At 34.2% G+C, this 24,753-nt stretch overlaps 1 protein-coding gene and 1 long non-coding RNA gene across 5 annotated transcripts in view; one reads left to right on the plus strand and one right to left on the minus strand.

Annotated features, from left to right (window-relative positions):
- Window positions 1-1,458: 1,458 nt before the first annotated feature.
- On the minus strand, window positions 1,459-20,199 carry LOC122135896. 2 transcript variants are annotated; one of them, XR_006153754.1, is made up of 3 exons: window positions 20,065-20,199; window positions 7,411-7,519; window positions 1,459-2,218 (listed from the first exon to the last, which is right to left on the minus strand). It is a non-coding gene; the product is annotated as an uncharacterized LOC122135896 (long non-coding RNA). The 2 variants fall into 2 exon arrangements; XR_006153755.1 differs by lacking the exon at window positions 1,459-2,218 and adding an exon at window positions 2,907-3,190.
- Window positions 20,106-24,753, plus strand: part of LOC109112447 (partitioning defective 3 homolog B-like) — a 142,768-nt gene continuing 138,120 nt past the window's right edge. For all 3 annotated transcript variants that reach the window (XM_042716992.1, XM_042716995.1, XM_042716993.1), the window contains exon 1: window positions 20,106-20,492. In XM_042716992.1, the coding sequence (XP_042572926.1) occupies window positions 20,376-20,492 (117 nt within the window). In that variant the 5' untranslated portion in view covers window positions 20,106-20,375. The remainder of the gene's footprint in view (window positions 20,493-24,753) is intronic.

A 24,753-nucleotide genomic window follows, 5' to 3' on the forward strand; every position in this document is an offset into this window, starting at 1 on the left:
TAATTTATTTTAATTATGGACATATTGATATTTTTGAACAAGGGCTTTCACCAGATAATTTATTTAAAATATATATATATATATTTAAAAATAAGATGCATTACATTTCATCATTAAAAAAAAATTCTTTATACTTGGATACACAATACAAGGTTTTTTTTTTTATCAGATCAAATTTTTAAAATATATGAAAATATTATTTATATCACAGAAATTATGCTCATCTATGTTAAATATGCATGGATTTATTTATTTATCTATAACCGCTGTTGTAATTTGGCTATATTTCTATTTTTATTATTTCTGTTAACATTTCAATGTTTGTATATTTTGAATATGCAATGAAATCAAAATGAAGGGGCAAAATCAAGAATTATTCCACCAGTCTGAAGAGAGACTAATGCTTGTAAAAAAAAAAAAAAAAAGACAATTCTACTAAGTTCTGTTTTTTTTTCTCATTTACATCACTATACTACATACTAAGAGGAAATACAGCCTAAATTCACTATTTTCAGAGGTTGCAATGGATTCTTTCACACTTTATCCTACAAAACACACCACTGATTCCCTCACGAGCATAAAGTGTGTTTATCAGGTGGCGTGTTGTGTTAGTCTTTCACAGAATTTTACGACATGCTGTGCTAAACGCTCCGACACGAGAGGAAGCTGTGAGAGGACAGGTCTCAGATCAGTTGGAGCTGCCTATCAACCCTATTATGCTGTTCTGAGTAACTCCATAAATGGCCTCTAATTTGGCCCAGGGGACCTGAGTGGGACCGGTGGCGTCTGTGACTCCGGTGCCAGAAAGCAAGGGCCATCTGCTGGGGACCGCAGGAAGCAGGTATCCGTGACCCCTCTACTCCCCGCAGACACAGACAGGCAGCAGCTGCTCATTGTGAAACATGCTAAATGAGCTCTGAGCCTGTCATAAACAGAGAGTCTCACACCACTAGAGGGCAGCGCCAGCTGTAATTATGTGTCATTAAGTAGCTGAGCCCTTAATATGAAAGGCTTTCAGGCTGGCTGAATTCAATATAGTATACTGTTATTATTTCAGCTACATCTGAATATGGCAGAAAGAGTAGCATGCTAATATACTATTTCAAGTTCAGTATAAATCTGTTTTTAGATGCATGACCTACCACCTACTCACCCTGGCAATAAATGTGTGTTTGTGTGTGTGTGTGTGTGTGTGTATGTGTGTATATATATAGATAGATAGATAGATAGATATGACTAAAATAATCTTAAAATGGTTTATATATATATATATATATATATATATATATATATATATATCTATATATATATATATATATATATATATATATGGCATTGCTAAGGACTTCATTTGAACAACTTTAAAGGTGATTTTCAAATAGATGTATCTATGCAAAATCCTAACAAACCATACATCAATGGACAGCTTATTTATTATGTTAATCTGATCATGTGCACCCTATGTTAACAGCATGAACAGTTTCAAACAGCATCGGTCTTTGCATCATTTAACAAACTTCATTTATCTCTATTTTTTTTTTTGCTGTGACCCCTAGAGGAAAACATGTTCAATTACCTTCATTTGCAGTCAGTATCAACTTTCTGCTAAAATTTCTTTGTTGAAATAAAACTCCTTTAAGCAAAAGTCTCCATCTGATCACCATGTAATCTCATATTTGTTTAGGAAAAAACAAATGAGATATGAAAAAGATCTAATTTGTGATTCTTCCTTTTATACAGGCCTGCGAGCTACATGATGTTTCTTTGTGTGGCAGCAACGTGGTAAGAAACGATAAAGACGCTTGCCAAAAGCTTGGCTCTGAGTGGATGCGGATGACAAATGTTTTACCTCGAGAAGTGAATCGGGCGGCTTTACGTGTCTGTTGACTGATCCGGAGCCTGCTGCTCCCACACATCTGCTAGCGCTTGTCTTTGTTTAACCCATGCTTTGTTATTTCAGAGCCCGAGCGCTCAGAGAGTCACATGATCACAGGCTCCTCTGAGCCCGTCAAATATTTCCGAGGTGCAGCTGGATTTCTCCTCCAGATAAGAGGATCTGGATGCCGTTCTGCATTCTGTGAGAATGAGGTGCTTGAGGACACCTGCTCTACATGAGCTTCTCTGGGCTGGTTGCTCCTTCAACCTCAGGAGACGTAATTCAGTTCTCAGTTGTTCCTTTCAAGTATGAAATTTGTCTCAGATGTTACTCCAAAAATTCCTTAGAAGAAATTTAAAAAAGACACAAGTGAGAAAAGCGATGACATACAGTTAAAGTATCAAGTTTGATAGCAGCTCAGATTATTTGGTTATTCCTCTGATCTTCAGAGGAATTTAATGAGTAATGCTTGAATTCATATTGAAATCACTGATTTCAGATTTTAGTTCTGGATTCCCACATAGAAAGTACAATGACATTTTAAGTTTTTGATTGTGAGGTCTAGAAACATAATGACTCATTTCTATATTATATAGTAATGGTCTCCTCTACAATATTTAATCAGCCAAAAATGGCTCATTTTGAGAGCATAAAAATAAGCATTAAATCATTTAATTATTAAATACATTTTTTAAAGAATTTAATTTAATTGTTATATAAATATTTCATAAATTACATAAAAATAATCAAATGAATAATAATACAGTGTTGATTGAATTATCAATACAAGTATTTATTTTATTATTTAATTTTTTCATCCACTAATCAGAAATAACTGGAACTCTGAAGATATCTTTAAAACAAATATTTTTTCAACAAAGAAATATTACTGATTATTGACATTTTAGACTGAATACCTTGGAAACAAAGTATTGTGATATTATTGAACTTTGCGTGAAGGAAAAAGAACGAGTTCAAGATTACAATGTGGTGAAAAAAAAAAAAAAAAAAAAAAAAAAGAAAAAAAGCTGTATCTATATTGGATGATGAATCAATATTTTCATTTTATGACCAGTATGTGATGATGTCACCAAACATCATGATAGCAATGACAAATAAATTTGATGAAAGTCAAAAACATATAATGACTTTTGCTAGGCTCAGGCTGAAAATCATGTGGGCATCTTAAAACAAACCCGAACACAGTTTGAAACATTTTTCTAACTGAATGTGAAATGACTTTCTTTTTGGTTTCTTGGGAGAAGAATTCAGTATTTCAGTCTTCATTTGCTGTCCATGTAATCTCATTGCCATCTAGGAGAAACAACTGAGATGTTAAAGATCCCATTTGTGATTTTTCTTTCCTCTAGGAAGTGTTGTTAGACAAAAAATAAACCTGACCTTAAGAAAGGAGTGTGAGTAAAAGGAAAACAAGATGAAATCAAATGTGGCATTACAACCAAGAAACCCAATGCCGGCCGTATCCAGAGGAAACAGATGGAGTAATAAAACTAGGGCTTTGATTCACAAACCATCAGTGTTCCTTTCCAGCAGATTAGAAATGTGCTGTTATTGAAGACATGCATCACATGGCATCTCCGAAGTACTCCACAGTATTTACAAGCATAAATATGACTGCACCTTAACCAAGTATGAGCAGCAGTGATGTTTGCTAACAAACAATTATCCCTAATAATCCCTTTTGAGATACTAGTCACCGCTGTCATCAAAAGACATTTACCTTGTTTTGAGAAGGTAATTCAGTCATCTGTCCGATAATAAACTTCAGCTGCCTGGTGCCGCGGTGCATAAATGGACGTCTACTGACTTTATTAGGTTGTCTTATTGACCGCAGGATATTAGCTCTCTTCATTATGCATCTTCATTACCATTTTTCAATCAAGGTAATGCCGTAGAGATGGAAAAATGGACTAATGCTTAGAGACAGCGAAAGAAATAATGTCTGGCGGTAATCTGGTAATTTTGAGTCCGAAAACAGCTCTCACGTGCATCCATATACTGAGATGCATTTATACACAAAAGCAATTACACATTCCCTTATTTCACTGCATTACTGTTTGTGAAGTTGCACTCCAAACACATTTAGTTGCAGCCAGTTATCCATCATGTCTGATCGTGTCATTTTGCAGTAATTGAACCCCCCGGTATGTATATATTCTCTGCTTTATATGCATTTGCTTTGTTAAAACTCAAAATAACTTCCTCTTTGATAAATCCAAACTGGGTTCATTAACAAAATGGAAATGTTTGAAATGTTGGTGTTATATTTATAACCATTCCTGTGGTCTGGGTGACCATCTCTTACATCTGGAAGTCACACGCATCATGAGTCCAGCTGTATTACTGAGAGACACTATGTTGTATTGTAGTATGTAGTATGTGACACCATGTAAAACTCAGAGGGCGACGCCATATAAACAATCTGGTTAATGAGCTTGAGTGTTTGGTTCTTTATCCCCACAGAACAACACAGCAGGGGACAGAAGAGGGCAGTTTGTCTTTGTCACATTAAGGAAAAGACTAGGGAAAACAGTTGTTAACGAGGCACAGATCTCACAAATAATTAGGGGTGATTGTTAAGTAAAACATATGTAGTCCTGTTTACATATTTAGGGGTTAGTGAAACCAAATCTTTAACATTAAAATTTCACTCATGCTGACTTTTTCTGTATTTTCCTCCGAATAAATCTGCCATAAGACCAAAAATGAATAAAAATGAAGGCTATGTGGAAATTATAATAAAGTTAACAGTGTCATCAGGGTTGCCAGGTTTCGCAATTTCGCAAAACTAGCCCAATCGTGTTTTCAAGGGGAGATCCCCAGTAAAAAAAAAAAATTGCATCAAGGGGGTAAAATACACGTTTTTCGGCAGTAATCCTCCGGTAAAATTTGCATTCCAGGTTCTTCTAAATATAACGTTATTGGGGTCTCTTCATGAAAAACAACCCACAGCACAGAGTAGCCCAATTCTGCTGGAAAACTGCAGACTTGGCAACACGGAGTGTCATAAGTGAACAGTTCTATGTCTGTAGGTGGCACTGTGTAGCTAAAGCCAAGACTGTCTTCAGAGTCAATCCCACAGTTTCCTCCTTGGGCTGGAAAATGACGGATCTCTGACAATAATATGCTTTTTGCTCTGAAGCCTTGAAGTGAGATTTTAGCTTCCCAGCCATCGAGTAACTGGCTGCTGACCTTTAGAGTTTGTGTTTTCACACACCAGCGCTGTGTGAAACTGTATTTATTGATTTCCTTTGTAGATGTGGAAGCAGGGTCACGATTAATATTAATCAGTGCAGTAAGAATAAAGAGTGTTTAAAATAGCCTAATGTTTTTACAATGTGTGCATCTTTCCATCTAAAACCTTTATCTTTAAAATTCTTTTAAGCCAGTTTCTTACAATAAACACCCTGAATACATATAATCTGTTCTGTGCTAGACTTTTGATTTTCACATAGCAGACAAAAAATGAGCAAAAAAACTACAATGAACAAGAGGCTGGGTATACAACCTAGAAACCACCCAGAATGCCCTAGCAATTATAAAGCAATGACCTGGCAACACCCTAAAGCATTGTGGAGTTTTGACCAAGAAAATGTATCATTACTGTGGCAAAATGGGTCACAACAAAAGAGAAGAAGAGTTAAAATATTACAAAACACCCTGGTGACATTTTAACAACATTCACCTCCAAAAGATCTTGACATTTCAATACTTTATCTAATAATAATGTAAGCTCTATATACGCTCAAAACACATTGCATTTGAAAGGGAGTTATTGATCAGTTTCATTGGAAGATGTACAGTAAAAACAGTAGGAGGCGAAAACACAGTGCTAATTATCTTCCGTCACCAATGTCAGAATTAATGGTTTATGCACTTGTGCAGCACAATTACTATGAATAAGTACAAGATTGAAAATGAGCAAAAATTAAGTTTGGAGGATTAAAATGTTTAAAAGTCTCTGTTTAATCCTCTAAACGAGGCTGAGAAGCAGAGGAGATAATGTAGAGGCCTCACTTGGGATTTTTACTTTCCATAACATGATCTTCATGTAAAAATGTTTCTTCAGTCTATAGCCATGGTGACTCCCATTATGATGCAAATAATGCTCATATATAGACAAAATGGCCTGAGTCTGGCCTGGATCAATTGTGCCTCTGGGCTCATGGCATTTATGGAAATTATGATCATAGATCAATACATCCCGCTTACTGCAACTCAATTCTAATTGATCTGTTGTTAGGGAATGGGATACAGAAGGCAAGACAGACTTTCTCGGCCTGAGAAAATGAGCTACTTTGTCTTTGCTGCGGATTGGAAAGAACCGAAAAACACTTCAAACGGAGACAAAAGAAAAGGTTATTTCTGCCTAGAATTATTTCTGCTTGATGATAAAGAGATTATTTCATAATAGATCTGAATGAACCCGTCTAGGCTCCTTTTATCGTGCATTCTACTATTCCACGAGGCACAGAAAACCTTAAAGGAAGTTATTTTGCCTTTCCTTTGAGTGTAATTAGATTTGCACACATACTTTGATTACACTCAAAGTCCCTTTAAGGCAAATCGATTCACTAGATGGTGATTTTGGAAAGTCCTCCGTCACACAAAATGTCCAAAACTCTGTCAGAATTACATTTCAACAACATATTTTAAATCACCAATCAAATCCAACAGAAAAAAGTATCATGAATTAGCTTAAAGCTCAAAACATGCTAAAAAGAAAAAAAAGAAATCCGTAAACTGTTGAAACAAACTATTGAAGAAAATTGAAAATAAGGGCGTTTTGGGGACTATTAAGGATTTTTCATAGTTCATTGTTTTGCAAAAATACAGTATATTATTCAAAAAAATGATAAATTCTACATTAAATGCAAATATTACAGTATAATGTACAATTTGTGTTAATACCTTAAATTTATGTTTATTAAAAATATCTTTATAAAATCATTCTATAATAATATTAATGAAGTAAGTCATAAAAATGGCAATGATAGAAATCTAATGAGAATGAACATTGGTGGGATGATGGGAATTACAAAATGTCCAGATACACTATGGAAATTAGAATTTTGTTACAAATGTGTAAATGTCATAAATATAACAGAACAATGCAAAAACTTGGACATCATTTTCTTCATGCAATATACAATTTCTATGCTGCTGTATCAATTTCTCTCAGAGCTTACCCTCGTACCTGAACGAATGTGTTTTCCCCTAAATAATATACTTCAAAACACTTGCAATATGCATCATAATCGTAAACTGTGGAACTAATCTAAACACAACAATTGAAAAGGAATCGCATGTTCGAAGCAGCTCTCAGAAAGTTGAACCACATCAACCAAAGCAGGCCTTACGATTTTCCTTCATCCTTTGCTCTTTCTGTTCACAGCAACTCTCTCTCTCTCATTCTTTGAACCTTTCTTCCTCTCTTTCCTTCTCATCTCTCTTGAGACTCTTATGCTCCTTTTCTTCCTTTCTCTATAGAAATCAACCGAAATCTTCCGTACCATTCATTTGAACGCTCAGCACATTTGGGGTCATCTTAGCCAGCACTTGAAAGACAGAGGCTAGAGTTGGTGCCATGCTTGGGGCTCCTAGACCAGGGATGTGATCCGACTGTTGAAACAAAAATAATCTCTGTCAATACAACTTCTCTTTTGATGTGTCTGAAAGCAGAGGAATTTAGTGTGGGTGCACTGAGAAATTTTGTCAGTTTAAGTAGCTTAGCATCATAAATATAAAAGTCTTTACAATTACTTCTAAGTCTGTCTGTTGATATTTGCAATCCCAAGTTTGTAGCATGAATGATAAAACCATTTAGTTGTGCTTGCTTACACCATAGCAAACTGTAACACTCAAAACTGTAACATCATCTTCAGAAATTGAGCTATTTAATATCTATGAAACGGTTTATGTTCTCTTTTGTTTTCATTCTCTTTCTCTGGTCACCCTTGACTCTGGGGTCAGATAGGAAATGATTAAAAGCCCACGAAGACTCTAAAGGCTTCTGACAGGGAAAGTGTGGCATGGTTCATATAGACAACCCTATAAACCACAGAAAAACAGGATGTGAGCAGGTAAATATGATTGGTATGATTTTAAAAGAGGCCTGAGCACCTATAGAGGGTGACTTTATGGAGGCAAGTTCATTTCCGTTATTTTGGCCTACAATATTACACTCTAGTTAGTGTTATTTAGTTGATTGTTTATGAGTGACAAGCTTTGCAAGTGTTATAAAATAATGAGTTGATGAAACACATTAAGTGTTTTGGTATTTTTAGTGCATTTTAAAAGTGAAATCAACTGCTGTGCCAAGTGTGAAGAGTTTTGAAAAAGCGATCTACTGTGTAAGTATTGAGAAATATGCTCTAGAGATTGTAAAAAAAAACTGTAATATTTTCATGCAAAGGCAAAATGTAGTAACTATAGATATTTTTGTCAGGTCTGAACACATCTCTTTTTCCTCAACAGATGTGTTTGGATGGGCTATGCTCGGATTCAGAGAAAACTGTGTGTGAAAACTGACATTTCTAACCAAATTCTGTGGTTACATATCGTGTTTTATGTTGTATAAGGCAATTCAGTGTTATATTAAGTCTATGTTTAATAGTATTGGCACTTGCTGATGCAGCAGTAGTCTCTTATTGTAGCACATGTGTGCTTTAGCATGCCAAGTAGCAAGCTGTTGCTAGCTAGCTAGCTAGTAGGTAAAAGAGTCAGTGTTATTAAATTAAGTGGCAGTTGTACTTAAGTTTCAGTAATGTAAAATAATTGAGTGGATTTTAACTGTATTTTAGAAAATATTCTTTTAGTAAACTCAAATGAGTTTCATAATAACTATTGTTTTCTATAATGAATTGAGGCAATCGGTTTCCTCAACTGAAATGAGTGATCACAACTTTACAGTATAGATAGTATAGAAAGATAGATAGATAGATACAAACCTGATTCCAAAAAAGTTGGGACACTGTCCAAATTGTAAGTAAAAAAGGAATAGAATAATTTACAAATCTCATAAACTTATATTTTATTCACAATAGAATATAGATAACATATCAAATGTTGAAAGTGAGAGATTTTGAAATCAGGTAGCAATAAGAGGCCGGAAAAGTTAAATGCACATATAAGGAACAGCTGGAGGATGGCACTGCATCACATACAGGAATGCTACTGTAATGGAAATCACAACATGGGCTCAGGAATACTTCCAGAAAACATTGTCGGTGAACACAATCCACCGTGCCATTCGCGGTTACCGGCTAAAACTCTATAGGTCAAAAAAGAAGCCATATCTAAACATGATCCAGAAGCGCAGGCGTTTTCTCTGGGCCAAGGCTCATTTAAAATGGACTGTGGCAAAGTGGAAAAATGTTCTGTGGTCAGACGAATCAAAATTTGAAGTTCTTTTTGGAAAACTGGGACGCCATGTCATCCGGACTAAAGAGGACAAGGACAACCCAAGTTGTTATCAGTACTGTTATCAGTCCGGGTACTGAAATGGCCAGCCTGCAGTCCAGATCTTTCACCCATAGAAAACATTTGGCGCATCATAAAGAGGAAGATGCGAGAAAGAAGACCTAAGACTGTTGAGCAACTAGAAGCCTGTATTAGACAAGAATGGGACAACATTCCTATTCCTAAACTTGTAGACTGTTATAAAAGAAGAAGGGATGCCACACAGTGGTAAACATGGCCTTGTCCAAACTTTTTTGAGATGTGTTGATGCCATGAAATTTAAAATCAACTTATTTTTCCCTTAAAATGATACATTTTCTCAGTTTAAACATTTGATATGTCATCTATGTTGTATTCTGAATAAAATATTGAAATGCAATCACGTAATTTCATAACTTCCCTTACGAAAATTAACCATGGTTTTATTGAAGTAGAAGTGTTTGTTTGGCATACTGTTTAATATTTGTAGTTTTACCACAAATACCATGCGGTTTGTGTAGAAAAACCATGGTTAATTTTCGTAAGGGTTAGGTATTTTTGAGAACAAGTGCAACTAAATGAACCATCTAAACAGTTCAAAAAGCCATTAAAATAGAAATACAGCATTAGTACAATTCTGTGAGGTGTGGTAAATGAATAAAGTAAGCCACTATGACAGTTTTAAGCACCCAGCTGGCTCCAAAAAGCTGAAGAATGTATTAGTGTAGCATCGTCAGTGAACATGGTGAGCGTGTATTGCAAAGTCCAACAGGGGTTTTCATTGTGATAAATGAACAGTGCCATTCAGTCATATTAAACCACGCCAGCCAGCTGTTCCCTCGGCTCCACAATCACGTTCCCCCCTCAATTTAAGTTCATCACAACCTCACCAAGCCAGTTCCTGCTATTAGCGGTATTACCTCCACCCTGTTTGCTTTTGTTCGAAATGTACCTCATAATTGCCCAAATCGCTGTTAGACATTTGCAGCAATTAGTGGGGAAATTAGGAATGTCGTGCTCGCTCCAGAATTGCTGTAGTTTTTCATCACAGGATTTGTTCCCTCTTTGCTAAGTGTTAGCATGCCATAATGAACTTTAATTAAGCGGCTCCCCAAATGTAGCGGAAATTGCAGCGCGAGCGAGATGTCAGCGAGGTGGGGAAAGATTTGTGACAATCCGCTAATTTGATCCATTAGGCACAGGTGTAAGTCTGTGCTAATGCTAGCGTTTCTTTCTTAGCACCTGTCAATGTGTGAAGATTTTAGGTTGTAGCTTATTATGTTTTTCATTTTTAACACGGCAGGGTGAAAACCTTTTTTTAATTTTTTATGTAACCTGTGGGAAACGATGTAAAGAAAACAAAAAGCTTTTTAGTAAGGAAATAGTTAACCTGAAAGTGACAATTCTGTCATTATTTCTTTAGTCAAGTACAGATTTAATACTAATCACTACAATGCCTTAGTGTGAAGAGACCAAGATTTAAACTTGTATTCTCTGTGGCTTTGTAATTGATTAGAAGGTCTATTAAGTTCAGTTAATCTATCAAATTGATTCACTTAGTGAATTTAAACTGGTTAAAAAGGCTAAAAAGAAATTTTATAAAGCCTAGTTTTGGACGTAGGACATATTTTTCTTGACCAAACTTGCATATTTCAACTGGTTTTGGTGTCTAATGAAGACAGAAGTAATCAAGGATGATGTATTTGGCTATTAAAGTAATGAAGTTGCTGCTGTAATTACTTTTACAGTCTAGGGTCAAAAGAATAGGCCTACATAACCCAAAATGCACCTCTGCACCTAACCTATCTCTTTAAAAAGTCTTGAACAGTGAGGAGCTGGCTTTTATTAGACATGGTTAAAGGTTGTTTTCATTGCTTAAAGATTGCTTTGTTCATGAGTTAGTGATTAAAGGAACAGATCACCATCATAGCTGCCCACACGGGTTCCCCTGAGAGCCCACAACTGACCTTTAGAAACAAAACACTTATATACTTTAGATAACCTCATAAAACTATAGGTTTCTTAAGCACCAAATCAGCATATTAGAATCATTTCTGATGGAAACAGCCGATACAACTGATCTATTTTGATAGCTTTGCCATTACGGAAGAAATAAGTAAATACAAATAAAAATGTATAATATATTAACACTATTACACAATATTTAGTCAGAATTCATTGAATTATTAGGAGTAGGCTTTAGAAAGTTTACTTTCATCTAAAGAAACCTGAAAAAAAAAAATCTACTCGGCTGTTTTCTACACAACAACAACAACAACAATATTATATATATATATATATATATATATATATATATATATATATATATATATATATATATATATATATATATATATATATATATATATATATATATATATATATATATATATATATATATATATATATATATATATATACACACACACAGCTTATGCTCATCAAGCCTACATTTATTTGATAAAAAATACAGAAAAAAAAAGTTTCTTCTGCTCATCAAGCCTACATTTATTTGATAAAAAATACAGAAAAAAAATGTAATATTGTGATATATTATTACAATTTAAAATAATTGTTTTTAAATTTATTATACTTTAAATTATCATTTATTTCTGTGATGCAAAGCTGAATTTTTAGGATCATTATCACATGATCCTTTAGAAATCATTCTAATATGATGATTCATTATCAAAGTTGGAAACAGTTCTGCTGCTTAATATTTTTTCAGAACATGTGATACTTTTTTAGGATACTTTGATGAATAAAAAGTAAAAAAATAAAATAAAAAAAAGAAGCTATGTTTTTAAAATATAAATATTTTGTAATAACAATATACACTACTGGTCAGTAATTTGGGGTCAGTAATTTTTTTTCTTTCTTTTTTTAAATAAAATCAATACTTTTATTTACTTTTATAAAAAGTGATAGTAAAGAAAATATATTATTAGAATATATATTATTAGAATTGTTTTTTTTGAATAGATGCAGTTCTTTTTAACCTTTTATTCATCAAATATATTAGACAGCAGAACTGTTTCCAACACTCATAATAAATCAGAATATTAGAATGATTTCTAAATGATCATGTGATAGACTGGATGTTACATGTGACACTGAAGGCTGGAGTAATGATGCTGAAAATTCAGCTTTGCATCACAGGAATAAATTATTTTTTCAAAGTATATTCAAATAGAAAACTATTATTTTAAATTGTAATAATATTTAAAATTTTTACGTTTTTTCTCTGTATTTTTAATCAAAAAAATGCAGCCTTGGAGAGCAGATGAGACTCCTTTCAAAAACATTAAAAATAAGTAATGTTTCCACACTTTTGGTCTGTACTATATATATATATATATATATATATATATATATATAAATATATATATATATATATATATATATATATATATATATATATATATATATTTATTTAATTATCATAATTATTTCTGAAGGGTCATGTGACACTGAAGACTGGAGTAATTATTTCTGAAGGGTCATGTGACACTGAAGACTGGAGTAATGATGCTAAAAATTCAGCTTTGCATCACAGCAATCAATTACATTTTAAATATATATATATATTTATATAAATGAAAGCAGTTATTTTAAATAGTGAAAATATTTCACAATATTATTACTTTTGCTGTATTTTGGAGAATTCTTTAAAAAACAAAAAATCTTACTGTTTTTGACTGGTAGTGTATATCAAGTAATTTATACATACACATACTTAATTTAATTGGTTTTACTAAAAAAATCACTAAATATAATAAAAAAGTGATCAAGTCTGAGTTTTTTAATACATAATGAAAAATATATATTTAATTCAGCTGGTCTCACATTTTTCTCTTGTAAGTAAAAAAAAGAAAGTAAAATGAAAAAAGGTAGTTCAACGGGGAACTAACATATCTTCTTTATATCCAATATCTGCTGTCACCCCTAAGCTAAGCTGTTTTCTTTCCAGATATGGTTGGTTCAAGGCAAATAGATCTGGGAACCCCATCTGTTGTTTGGTTTTGAGGTGGAAATTGATTTAGGATTGTTAAAACATCACTTGGTGCCCACCGAAGCCCAGATTAGGCAATGAAAACAGATGACACAATCCCGTCTGTGTGCACAAGCCTGTCATATCCTGACACATCCAACCCCGGCCTGCCATAACTGTGCGTAATGAGCATATTCCTCTCAAACAATACGTCTTCTGCTTGGGCAAAGTGCTCGGCGTCTGTAGGGGCCGGTGATGGATTAAATGGAAGACACAGGGCAGATGTGGAGGAGAGACTGATGAGAATGATTGAATAAGAGCCAAGACAACGTCCGCAAAGATCTTCCGAGAAAAGGCTTTCGGTAACCTCTGAAAATGCAATCAGGTTTGTTTGTTTGTGCTCAAACGTTCTCTGACACACGCTAGATGCAATTAAATACACCCACACCGAGTGCAAAGCAAGTCGTGCACATGCATACTAATGCAAGGAATGTGGAGCGCAACCATGCGTGAAGAATTTACATGATAAACAAATGTACATCTTGTACTCTATTTCTGCATAATTTGGTAGCACTGACCTGGGAAGTTTAAAACAGGCCTTGTATTTCATTTCTCATTCTTCTAAATTATCTCTCTTGTTGGTTAGATAAGGAGAGCAGAACTGCACTTTGGGGGAAGTCACGTCCAGTCAAAATCTCCTGGTCATGAGATAAAATAAAGGAAGCTGGTTTTTCTATAAACAGACAAGCAGTGTGTTAAACCGATCTGTTCCCTTTGCTTCAATGGGTACACAGAGAATAAACCACACAGTTCCACCCACAACAGGAAGTACTAGTGAACGAGGGTGCTCCCTTTATAACAAAGGTACTTTTGATACATGATCCTTCAAACCTACGTACAATACACTTTCATTGCTTATGTTTGAAATAGTGCACTAGCATATCATACTTAATATTTTTGCACAATATAGTATGCACTGAATGCAAAAAATTATACATAGTAAAACAATCTCAAAGTTGTAAATAAAGACTATTTCAGTCTTTCTACATCACAATTTAATGTTAATTTCAATGTGTTGCTTGCTGTTTATTATGAAAGCTTGTTATTGCCACAGAATAAAGAAAATTGGTTGCTGACTTTTTATTTTTGCAACTTTTTCTCTCTCGATTTTTATCTAACATTTTGTAATTTAGATTTTTTATTAAATTCTGAGTTTATTTCTTGCAATTCTGTTTTTTTTTATTTTAATCTCACAATTCTGATGTGTATATGTTAAAATTCAGATGATAATTTTAATATTTTTCTGGTGGAAACATTTTTTTATTATTATTATTATTTGTAAAAACTCGTTAACAATATATTTAAATGCTAGTAGATATTGTTTAAAAGTAAATCCATAATGACCCCCCAATATAATATACATGAGAATACACTGCACTAATGATTTGTCATCACTATAATTTGCACACACACATTTTTCATATGAACCACTTAGAAATTTGATTAATTTGAATAAATTGGTTTACAAAGATGGTTCACTCAATCCATTTTAGTTTCTGTGCAGATATTACAACCTTTTTTCTGTTCTTTTTTTTTTACAATAAATAAAAGAATATAATAACACTATTTTTATTACAAATAATTACCAAATAATGTAATATTTATAATGCTGCTCTTGGTCACTATATTTTAACGTTTGATTAAATAAAATAGCTTAATTGCTAAAATATGAGCAGCTAAACATTTCTTTGACTCATAAACATTTTCTTGACTCAAAACTGGATTAAAAATGAAGAATAAGCATTTTTAAAGAGGGTAACTATACTTCACGCTTTCTGTAAGCATTATGCTGTTAAATTCTGAACACAGCCCATAACAATCCCTCTTACTTCAAGCAAACCATGTATATAAAGCACTAAAGACTGGTTTGATGAACAGCATAAAATGATCAGGCCTCCATCCCTCCGAGCACGTTATTTCACAATAGGAAAAAGATAAACAGCTTTTCTTCAACCAAAACGGAGTCTCATTCTTTCTGTTGCCCTCTCCATGAACTCACTGAATGATGCTTACTGTCTAGCAGCTGCAGAATAGTGCTTTACTACTTTCATACTCGCCAGTGCAAATGCAATAAGCCATTTAATCAAGCCCAATCAATTAAAACACTACAGACTGAGGTTATAAGCGTGAAATGAATACTTTGCACACCACACAAAATGAGAGTGGTAAAATGATATTACACTCCTGCAACAGTGCCATGAAAAATATTAGCTTCCTTGTTAATTTGATCTTTTGCTGCTTATTTCTTTTTTGGATTTTAATAAAAAAATGTATAACATAAAGGGAAGCTTCCTAGAGAAATAATGCTTCTTTTTTATTTAATTATTTAATGATGTTTTTAAACACCTGTGTCTACTGTGTGAAATGTAATTCCTCGTACCACCTTCAACAGCAATGATGGCCTTTTGAAATTTGATAGCGGTTTCTCATATCACTTTGTTGGAATTTTAACCTCAACAGAACTTCCAGGAACTCCAGGAATGTTCCAGGAACTGCTTGTTTCAGCATCTTGGCTGGTTTTGACTAGGCCATTGTGTGCTTTTTGTTTCATTCTGATCCTTTCTGTGTTGTAAATTATTGACTCGCTGACTCTATTTGGTCTCGGTTTCAGATGCATGATGGGAGATTTTCCTTCAGAATGTGCTGGAACAGAGCGAGCCAGCAAGAGTCAGAAACACATTCCCACACTTTGACGCCATCACCACCATGTAGAGTTTTAGTTGATTTTGATGATATGGAATGCAGTGTCGGCTTACAACTATCTGTTTTAGACATGTTGTCCATTTTTGACTCACATGAACATCAACATTTTGCCAAAAGGTTTGGGGATCATTCAGTTTGTGTTAGTTTAAGCCAAAGTACATTTAATAATAGGATGCAAATTCATTATTTACTCACATTTATGTCATTCTAAACCTGTGTGGTTTTCCTATCCGTGAGATAACAGATGGTTCATTTATTGAAATGATTCAGTTCCTGTGCTGAAGTTTGCATATTTATTCGAATGATAAACAAAAGAATATAATAGCACTTAATTTTACACAATAAAATAATATTTAGTTATGGTTAAGGAAACATGTTTGGGTTTCTTATCTGTGAGAACACATCAGAAGATGTTTAGAAAAATGTCTCTCTTTTTTTTGGCCCATAAAATGAAAGTCATACTGTTGATTTGGGCAAACAAGCACAAACACAGTTGACATGAATGTGATACATTTTTAATTTTTGGATGAACTTCTTTAAGACTATAGTCCATTCAGTAGGAGTGCAAAAATACCAAAATGACTGACTTTTTAAAATGAAAGGCGAGACTTCCTTTCCAACAGCTGCCGTTTTGAATGTTAACTTTTGAATATATATACACTACCGTTCGAAAGTTTGGGGTCAGTAAGACTTGTAATGTTTTTTAAAAAAAAAAAAGTCTCAGGCCTGCATTTATTTGATCAAAAATACAGAAAAAAAACAGTAATCTGCCAAAATGTTATTACAATATGAAATAATGTATTCTATTTTAATATCCTTTAAAATGTAATTTATTCCTATGATGCAAAGCTGAATTTAAATCAGCCGTTACTCTAGTATAAAGTGTCACATGATCCTTCAGAAATCATTCCAATATGCTAATTTATTATTAGTATTATCAATGTTGGCAACAGTTGTGCTGCCAAATATTTTTTTGGAAACTGCAATACTTTTTTTCAGGATTCTTTGATGAATAAAAAGTTAAAAAGAACAGCATTTATTCAAAATATAAATCTCTTCTAACAATATAAATATTTTCTATCACTTCTTATCAATTTAATACATCCTTTCTGAATGAAAGTTTTAATTTCTTTCAAAAAAAAAAAAAAGAATAAAAATTTACTGACCCCCAAACTTTTAAATGGTAGTGTATATTGTTAAAAAAGATTTCTATTTTAAATAAATGCTTTTCTTTTTAAGTTTTTATTCATCAAAGAATCCCGAAAAAAAGTATCACAGGTTCCAAAAAATTGTTAAGCAGCACAACAGTTTCCAGCACTGATAATAAATCAGCATATTAGAATGATTTCTGAAGGATCAATGAGGATTAATGAGGCTGAAAAATCAGCTTTGCATTACAGCAATAAATTAGATTTTGATGTATATTAACATAGAAAAACTTTATTTTACATCATAATAATATTTCACAATATTATATTTTTTCCTGTATTTTTAATCATATAAATGCAGCCTTGATGAGCATAAGAAACTCCTGTAAGAAACATTCAAAACCATTCTGATCCCAAACTTTTGACCGGTAGTTTATATATACTTTCACTTTTTTATTTTATTTATTTATTGTTACTTAAGCTTACGCACCTTGCAGGGATGAAACGAAGAAAATAATTAATGCAAATAAATGATATGACACAAATGAGAGCACTTGACTGGCTAGCAATAGCTGTAGACAATGAAAAGTTAATTGGCAGTGAAAGGTTTGTTTATATAAGGACTTACAGTTGATTTATGTTAGCGCTTCCCGCTGATTGTAGCCATCATGTTAAACGATTGCTTGATACCCTTGAGATTTTTTAAATGCTCTCTTCTGAGCATTTGAGGCACGCTGTTTTATAGTTATAATGGTTAGCTACACCAGCTCCATTAACTCCTCTGTGCTGGCTACACAGTATTTTTGATGTTTGACACATCTGTCATACTCGCTTTAAATGCGTGCCTCATAAACCTCATGTGCTGTGAGACCATCTACACTTTCTAAATGAATGAATGTTCCAAAAACATTTTGAGCTTTACTTTCCCCATTATATTTTATGGGGAGGAACGGGAACCATTGTGAACCATAACTTTCTCCAAATGTTTATGGTAATTGCATATATGGGAAATCGGATATCAGAAAGAGACAAGCCTGTGTTTTGGCTGGCACAGTCACCCCTCCAGATGGCACAGTTTGGCATCTCCTGTTATAATGATGGGATGGCCTAGGACTTAAGGGGCAGTGCCAGCTTACTATCCAGTGTATTGTTTTAATATTGGTGTATGTACTACAAGAACTGTTTATTTCTTAACTGTTAACTTTTAATTGAGCAAGGATGCATTAAATCAATCAAAAGTGACACTAAAGATTTTTACATTGTTACCAAACATTTCTTTTTCAAATAAATGCTGTATTTTTTTTTACTTTTGATTCATCAAAAAAGGCATATATCACTGTTTCCACAAATATATTACAATGCACAATTGTTTTCAACATTGATAATAATAAATAATTGTTTCTGAAGCACCAAATCAGCATATTAGAATGATTTCGGAAGGATCATGTGACACTGAAGACTAGAGTAATGATGCTGAAGCTTTGCATCACAGGAATAAAATATATCAACATAGGAAAAAATGATTTTAAACTGCACAAATATTTGACCCTATTACTGTTTTACTGTATCTGTGATTAAATAAATGCAACATTGATGAGCACAGGAGACTTCTTTTAAAAACATTAAAAAATCATACAGATGCCAAACTTCTGAAGAGTATAGTGCAAGTCTTCTGGGCAAGTATATAGTTTGGGGAGCTATGAAGAATACTTGTGCATAATTAATCTGAATTAATTAAAGTACATGAATGCTATTTAGAATTTATTCAAATAGTGGGAAGAATAAAGCTGTCGCATTGCTATCTTCATGCATATGTGTGGTGAGAGGGCTGGAAGGGTGTCGAAGAAGGTTTATAGTATAATCGGGTCAATGAAACACTTGCCAAAAGGTATGCACAATATAGTCCTCTGACAACAGCCCATTGTCGTTGAAATATGTAGCTGCAAAGCAGAGCCTTAGGACTGTCAACTAATGTCTCAAACAGGAAGTCTAGAGTCTAACTTACAGTTTTGGAAATTGTGTTTGTTATTTATAACAGTGGATGTGAGTGAAGAGGTTAAAACAAGATTCTCTTCTTTAATTTAGATAAATTTCACATGCAATTTAAATGCAAAACCTAGTCTTTTTACTCCATGCAATTAATATTTCTCAGAACTTTACGTTCAATAATCAGTTTCTGCACATGTATAGAGTCTCTCCAACTACCAATCTATCTACCTATCAAAAAATATACATACCAATCTATCTATATCAATCAATCTATCTATCTATCTATCTATCTATCTATCTATCTATCTATCTATCTATCTATCTATCTATCTATCTATCTATCTATCTATCTATCAGAGGCAGATCCCCCCCAGAAGCTTAAGAATGTCACAAAAATCATATTTAATATTGATATTTCTACAATGCCTTTTTAGCCTTTTTAACCAGTTTAAATTCACTAAGTGAATCAATTTGATAGATTAACTGAACTTAATTGACCTTATAATCAATTACAAAGCCACAGAGAATACAAGTTTAAATTTAGGTCTCTTAACACTAAGGCATTGTAGTGATTAGTATTAAATCTGTACTTGACTAAAGAAATAATGACAGAATTGTCACTTTCAGGTTAACTATTTCTTTACTAAAAAGCTTTTTGTTTTCTTTTACATCATTTCCCACAGGTTACATAAAAAAAAAAAAAAAAAGTTTTCACCCTGCCGTGTTAAATTTTGAATGTGCAGTGAAAGTACATCTTCCTTACCGCAGTAATGGTTCTCTATGGGGACTGAGCGTGTATAGCTTCATAAAGCAGTCTGAGTTATCTATTCACTTACTATTTCGCCGCTTCCGGTTTCACTCTGGACATTAGCGGGAGCGAACTCAGGAGAAACCTATCGAGACTTCTCTCTGTCATCCAGAACTGTTCAGTCTGTTCGGAGTGCGGGTTGGAATGATTCCTGGACGATTATTCCGTTCGTTGACTTAATATTGCTTCACTCAAGACTTTTCTAGCACTTTAAAGAGAAAGAAGATCACCTGTAACCGCTGACCAATGACACCTGTTGTCTCTTCAGCGCTCGCTTTAAGAGAAACTCTGCTGTAAACAAACTACGAGGATATTTCGACGTTTGATGACGCAGAAAAGATGAAAGTGACGGTAAATTTCGGGGAAACGAGGATTGTCGTCCCGTGTAAAGACGGTTGGATGGTGCGGGATTTGATCGATCAAGCCACTCAAAGATACAAAAAGATTGTTGAACAGGTATCGTGTTGTTTTTAAGTTCGAATTTGATGAGACAGACAGTTAAATTGTAATTTATAAATTCGATTATTCACTGTGGGTTGTTTAAATAGCGCTAGTTTGAGATATGTAAGTGGAATTATTGAAAAAAAACTACACCTGTTTACCGGGTAACGAATCGTACTATGACGTAGGCCTGGTTCATGAATATTAATTAGACCCTATTTGACGCTGCTTGAGGAGGAAAGCGACGCTCATTAATATTACGTACGCCATGGTGACGTAGCGAGGCTCGTTAATATTAAACGTAAGCCTTCACCATAGTACGATTGGTAACCGGGTGTGCCCTCATGCTCAGATCACGTGATCACGAGCTGTCAACGCTGACATTTTTCAGATTTCTGACTATTGTTTTGAATGTGCATTATCTCTAGACGTTCCTGCTGTCTGATACTGGGGTAAAAGTTTTTGATCTTTAAGACTGCACAATAAATGTCTGGGAAATTGGGTTCTGAATTAACCTCTGTTACCAGCGACTTTCACTTCTGGTGTGAATTTATTACAGTTTGAAACACACACACACACACACACACACACACACACACACACACACACACACACACACACACACACAGCAAGCTATATATATATATAACTCAAAGCTATATATATACAACTCAAAACAAAATTAAAAAGTATACATTATGTGCACAGAAAAAAAAAATTATTGGTGCAAAATTTGCTTTAAAAGAATTTTCACTAAGAAGTTGCTATACATTTCAGAAATAATTACAAAGAAATAGGAAGTAAAATTGAATTAAAATGAAATTTTGAAGTGAAAAGACAGAAATAGTCATTCTTGTAAAATGTACTCCAGAGATCTGTTTTATTTACAACTTCAAACAAACAAACGAAAATTTGTTTTAGTAGAGTATTTGTTGTATGTTTATGTCTTGTGCATTATTTTTATTTTGTAGTATTTTTTTAAGCAACAGCCATTATTGTGAGAATGTAAAAGGTGATGCATTGCATTAATTTGTTTCATTTTATAATGTCTCCATAAATATACTTATAATGGGTGAAATATTGCTTCTTAATAATAATAATAATAATAAATTATGCAAATTTCAGATCTTCTAGTTAATGCAATACTCAGATCTTCTAATCTCTAATTCTTAATATCATAATTAATTTATACATAAACAAGTCACAACTATATTCCACTATAGAGGGACTCTTTGATATCGTATTTTTATACTGCAATGCTTGTTCACCGTTAACTATTCTAGTCCTTTTGTACAGCTTCGGCACTAAATGCCAGTTGGAATAAAGAGGGGCTTATGTGACGAATACAGCCGTGTCATTAATCGCTCCCTATCTGCAAATGCAGGTGGCAGGCTGTGTTTGATTAGTTTGGCCTGGACTCTCGGGCTGAGATGGCTGGCTTTATGGGAGGTTTTAGTATGCCTGAGTGATGGACGTTATCAGCTGAGATTGGCTCAGTCGGGTGGGATGGGACGGTGCCAGGCGTGCTGGGGTAGACGTGGGTGCTTTATCTATTCTGTCAACCCACCTCTCTGGTCTTGTGCGTCACTGAAGTATTGAGCCCTTCATCTATGATAGCTGTGCATCCGTGATGCAGTTCTCCTTGATTAGACCTTGTGCATATTTGAATAACAAATGGGCAATTTGTGTTGATGTTAGTTTTAATTTTTGAGATGCAAATGTGACTCTGCTACGGATTGATGTTTAATTTTACATTTACTTTGAGATATGAGCTGTTATTAGTTTATGGTATGGCCAATTTGCAAAGATGTCAACAATGAAATTACATTATGCTTTATTAATGAAGGCTAGGGTCCCATTTTGGGAATTTGACTGCATGATTATTTGAATAAGTTTCAGGGCTGCACAATTACGATTTAAGCTGCACGTTTAGATTACTCCAGGTCTGTTCAGGACAAAATAAGTTTTTTTTTTTTTTTTTTTTTTTTTTTTTTGCAGTAGTTAAAATTTTCTGTTGTGTGCATGCAAAGGCACTTTTATTCCATTGCATGCCATGCCATTGGATGTAGATGTTAGACTGAGTCTGGTGAAGTCTGTACATAGTGTAAGCATGTTTTGTCATACTCCTCTGCTTGCTACCTTTTGGAAAATATATCTTGTTACTGGTATCCACATTATTCAACCTGCTTAGCCACTGCTATGCCCCTGAAAATACAGTTAGTAGTCTGTCTGCTCCCCACAGCCAGTCCTATAAGAAAACTCAACTCAATAATGTTTACGTGTCCAGCGAGGTCTTATGAACTGGTTGAGATTACCTCACTGACAGCAGAAGAAAACTGCTTTATTATCCTGCCATAGCTGGGCTCTGTCGGGCCGCTGCTAACCTCTGAGGATGGCTGGAGAGCTGACTTGGCAGGCAGCGCTGTTGAGATCACTACACATGGCACACTTCCAAGAGCACAAAGCCATCAGCGTCAGCAGCCATAACTACAACAAATTGCTCTGTCACAATGGGTATGCAATATCAAGTCCTATAGGTCTGTTCCTATACATATACTTAAAAGGAGTAGTTCACCCAAAAAATTTAATTTTGCTGAAAATGTACACAACCTCAGGCCATCCAAGATGTACTGTAGATGAGTTTGTTTCTTCATCAGAACAGATTTTAAGACAATTAGTATTGCATTACTTGCTCAGCAATGGATCCTCTGCAGTGAATGGGTGCCGTCAGAATGAGAGTCCAAACAGCTGATAAAAACATCACAATAATTCATCCACACCATTCCTTGTGAATGCAATAATCAAATCCATCACTGACTGAATGTCTTAATCAAAGGAAAAATATGCAGAGATCAAACAAAAACAGTCCAAAACTGTTGGTGGATTATGAAATGAGAGGACCACAGGGGATGGATATTTTCACTGGACGAAATGTTATTATGGAATGCGAACTTGCGGTGGAAGTGACGGTTTAAGTTAAAAATGTCTTACTTCACAGGATGTTAATTAATGGACTGGAGTGGTGTGGATTATTGTGATTTATTTTTTTTCTTATCAGCTGTTTGGACAGCACCCATTAACTCCACTGGTGAGCAAGTGATGTAATGCTACAGTAAGTTTTTCCAAATCTGTTCCGATGAAGAACAAACTCCTCTACATCTCAGATGGATGGAGGTGAGTGAGTCAATTTTCAGCAAATTTTTATTTTTGCATGAACTATTCCTTTAAATTGGACCCTATTTAAATTCTTAACACATTTTAATGATCCACGGTTCATCTGTACATGCCCCCCCACCCCCCACAAAATGTTTGTCTTTGCTGTCTCTCATCAGAATTGCTCCAATTCTGAAATGCCTTTGTTTTTTGGTTACATTAAAGGCCCTCTTAAACTAATTCCAAACCGTCTCTTTTTAACCCCTCTGCTCCTGTCACTCCTCCATTCACTCATTTTTCACCATCCTTTTTTTTTCTTATTGAATAACCTAGTTTTTCAGATTATGAAGGTAAGATTGTTTGCAAATATTAAGACAGTTTAGCCATGATTGATTAATGACTGCAAGGTCAAAATGCCATTGTGCACTCCATGATTGCAAAATGTAAGTCTTTTGGGTCATTTGATTAATAAGAAATCTGCATTGCACACCTGTTCTCAACTGATTTCAGGTATTGTAGCACCAGCCATGCCAGATGAGTTATATGCTGACATTTAGTACTTTGCGTTAGGGGTTTGTTCAGATATACACTACTAGTATACACAATAGTGATCGTAATGTGCTTGCCGTAGCGAAAAAAAAAAAAACACTAATTAAAGATTGTAGCTGTGAGGAATCATTTACAATTAGTGCATGTTGAAATTACTTCTCAGTTCGCATAGATGGAGAGTCTGATTACTGGTTGTGTTTGACATTTGAGACCAAACAATTTCTCAGAACTTCCTGCTGTTTGATGCACAGCTAATTGGATCTTGTAAGTTTTGGTTTACTCATGGTGTTTTACGGGATTTGTGGTAGAAAAACAAAAAAGCATAAAATAGTCAAACTTATTTGTAGCTACACACATCCATGTTTCCATGCCACTGGCATAATGTAATTTTACTGATAATGAATCTGTATTAATATTTCCAGTTATTGCTGTGGGAAGCTTGTAGCACAGCTGTCGAACCATGTGTCTTGTTTAAATGTCTGAATGGCTCTTCTAGTGTTAGGGGAGCTTGTGTGTGTAAAAAGCACCAGGTGTGTTGTTCTTCCACAGCAAATGTTGCTCAGATGGCTTCGTG

The sequence above is a fragment of the Cyprinus carpio genome, chromosome B1, assembly GCF_018340385.1.
Source record: "Cyprinus carpio isolate SPL01 chromosome B1, ASM1834038v1, whole genome shotgun sequence".
Taxonomy (NCBI): Eukaryota; Metazoa; Chordata; class Actinopteri; order Cypriniformes; family Cyprinidae; genus Cyprinus; species Cyprinus carpio.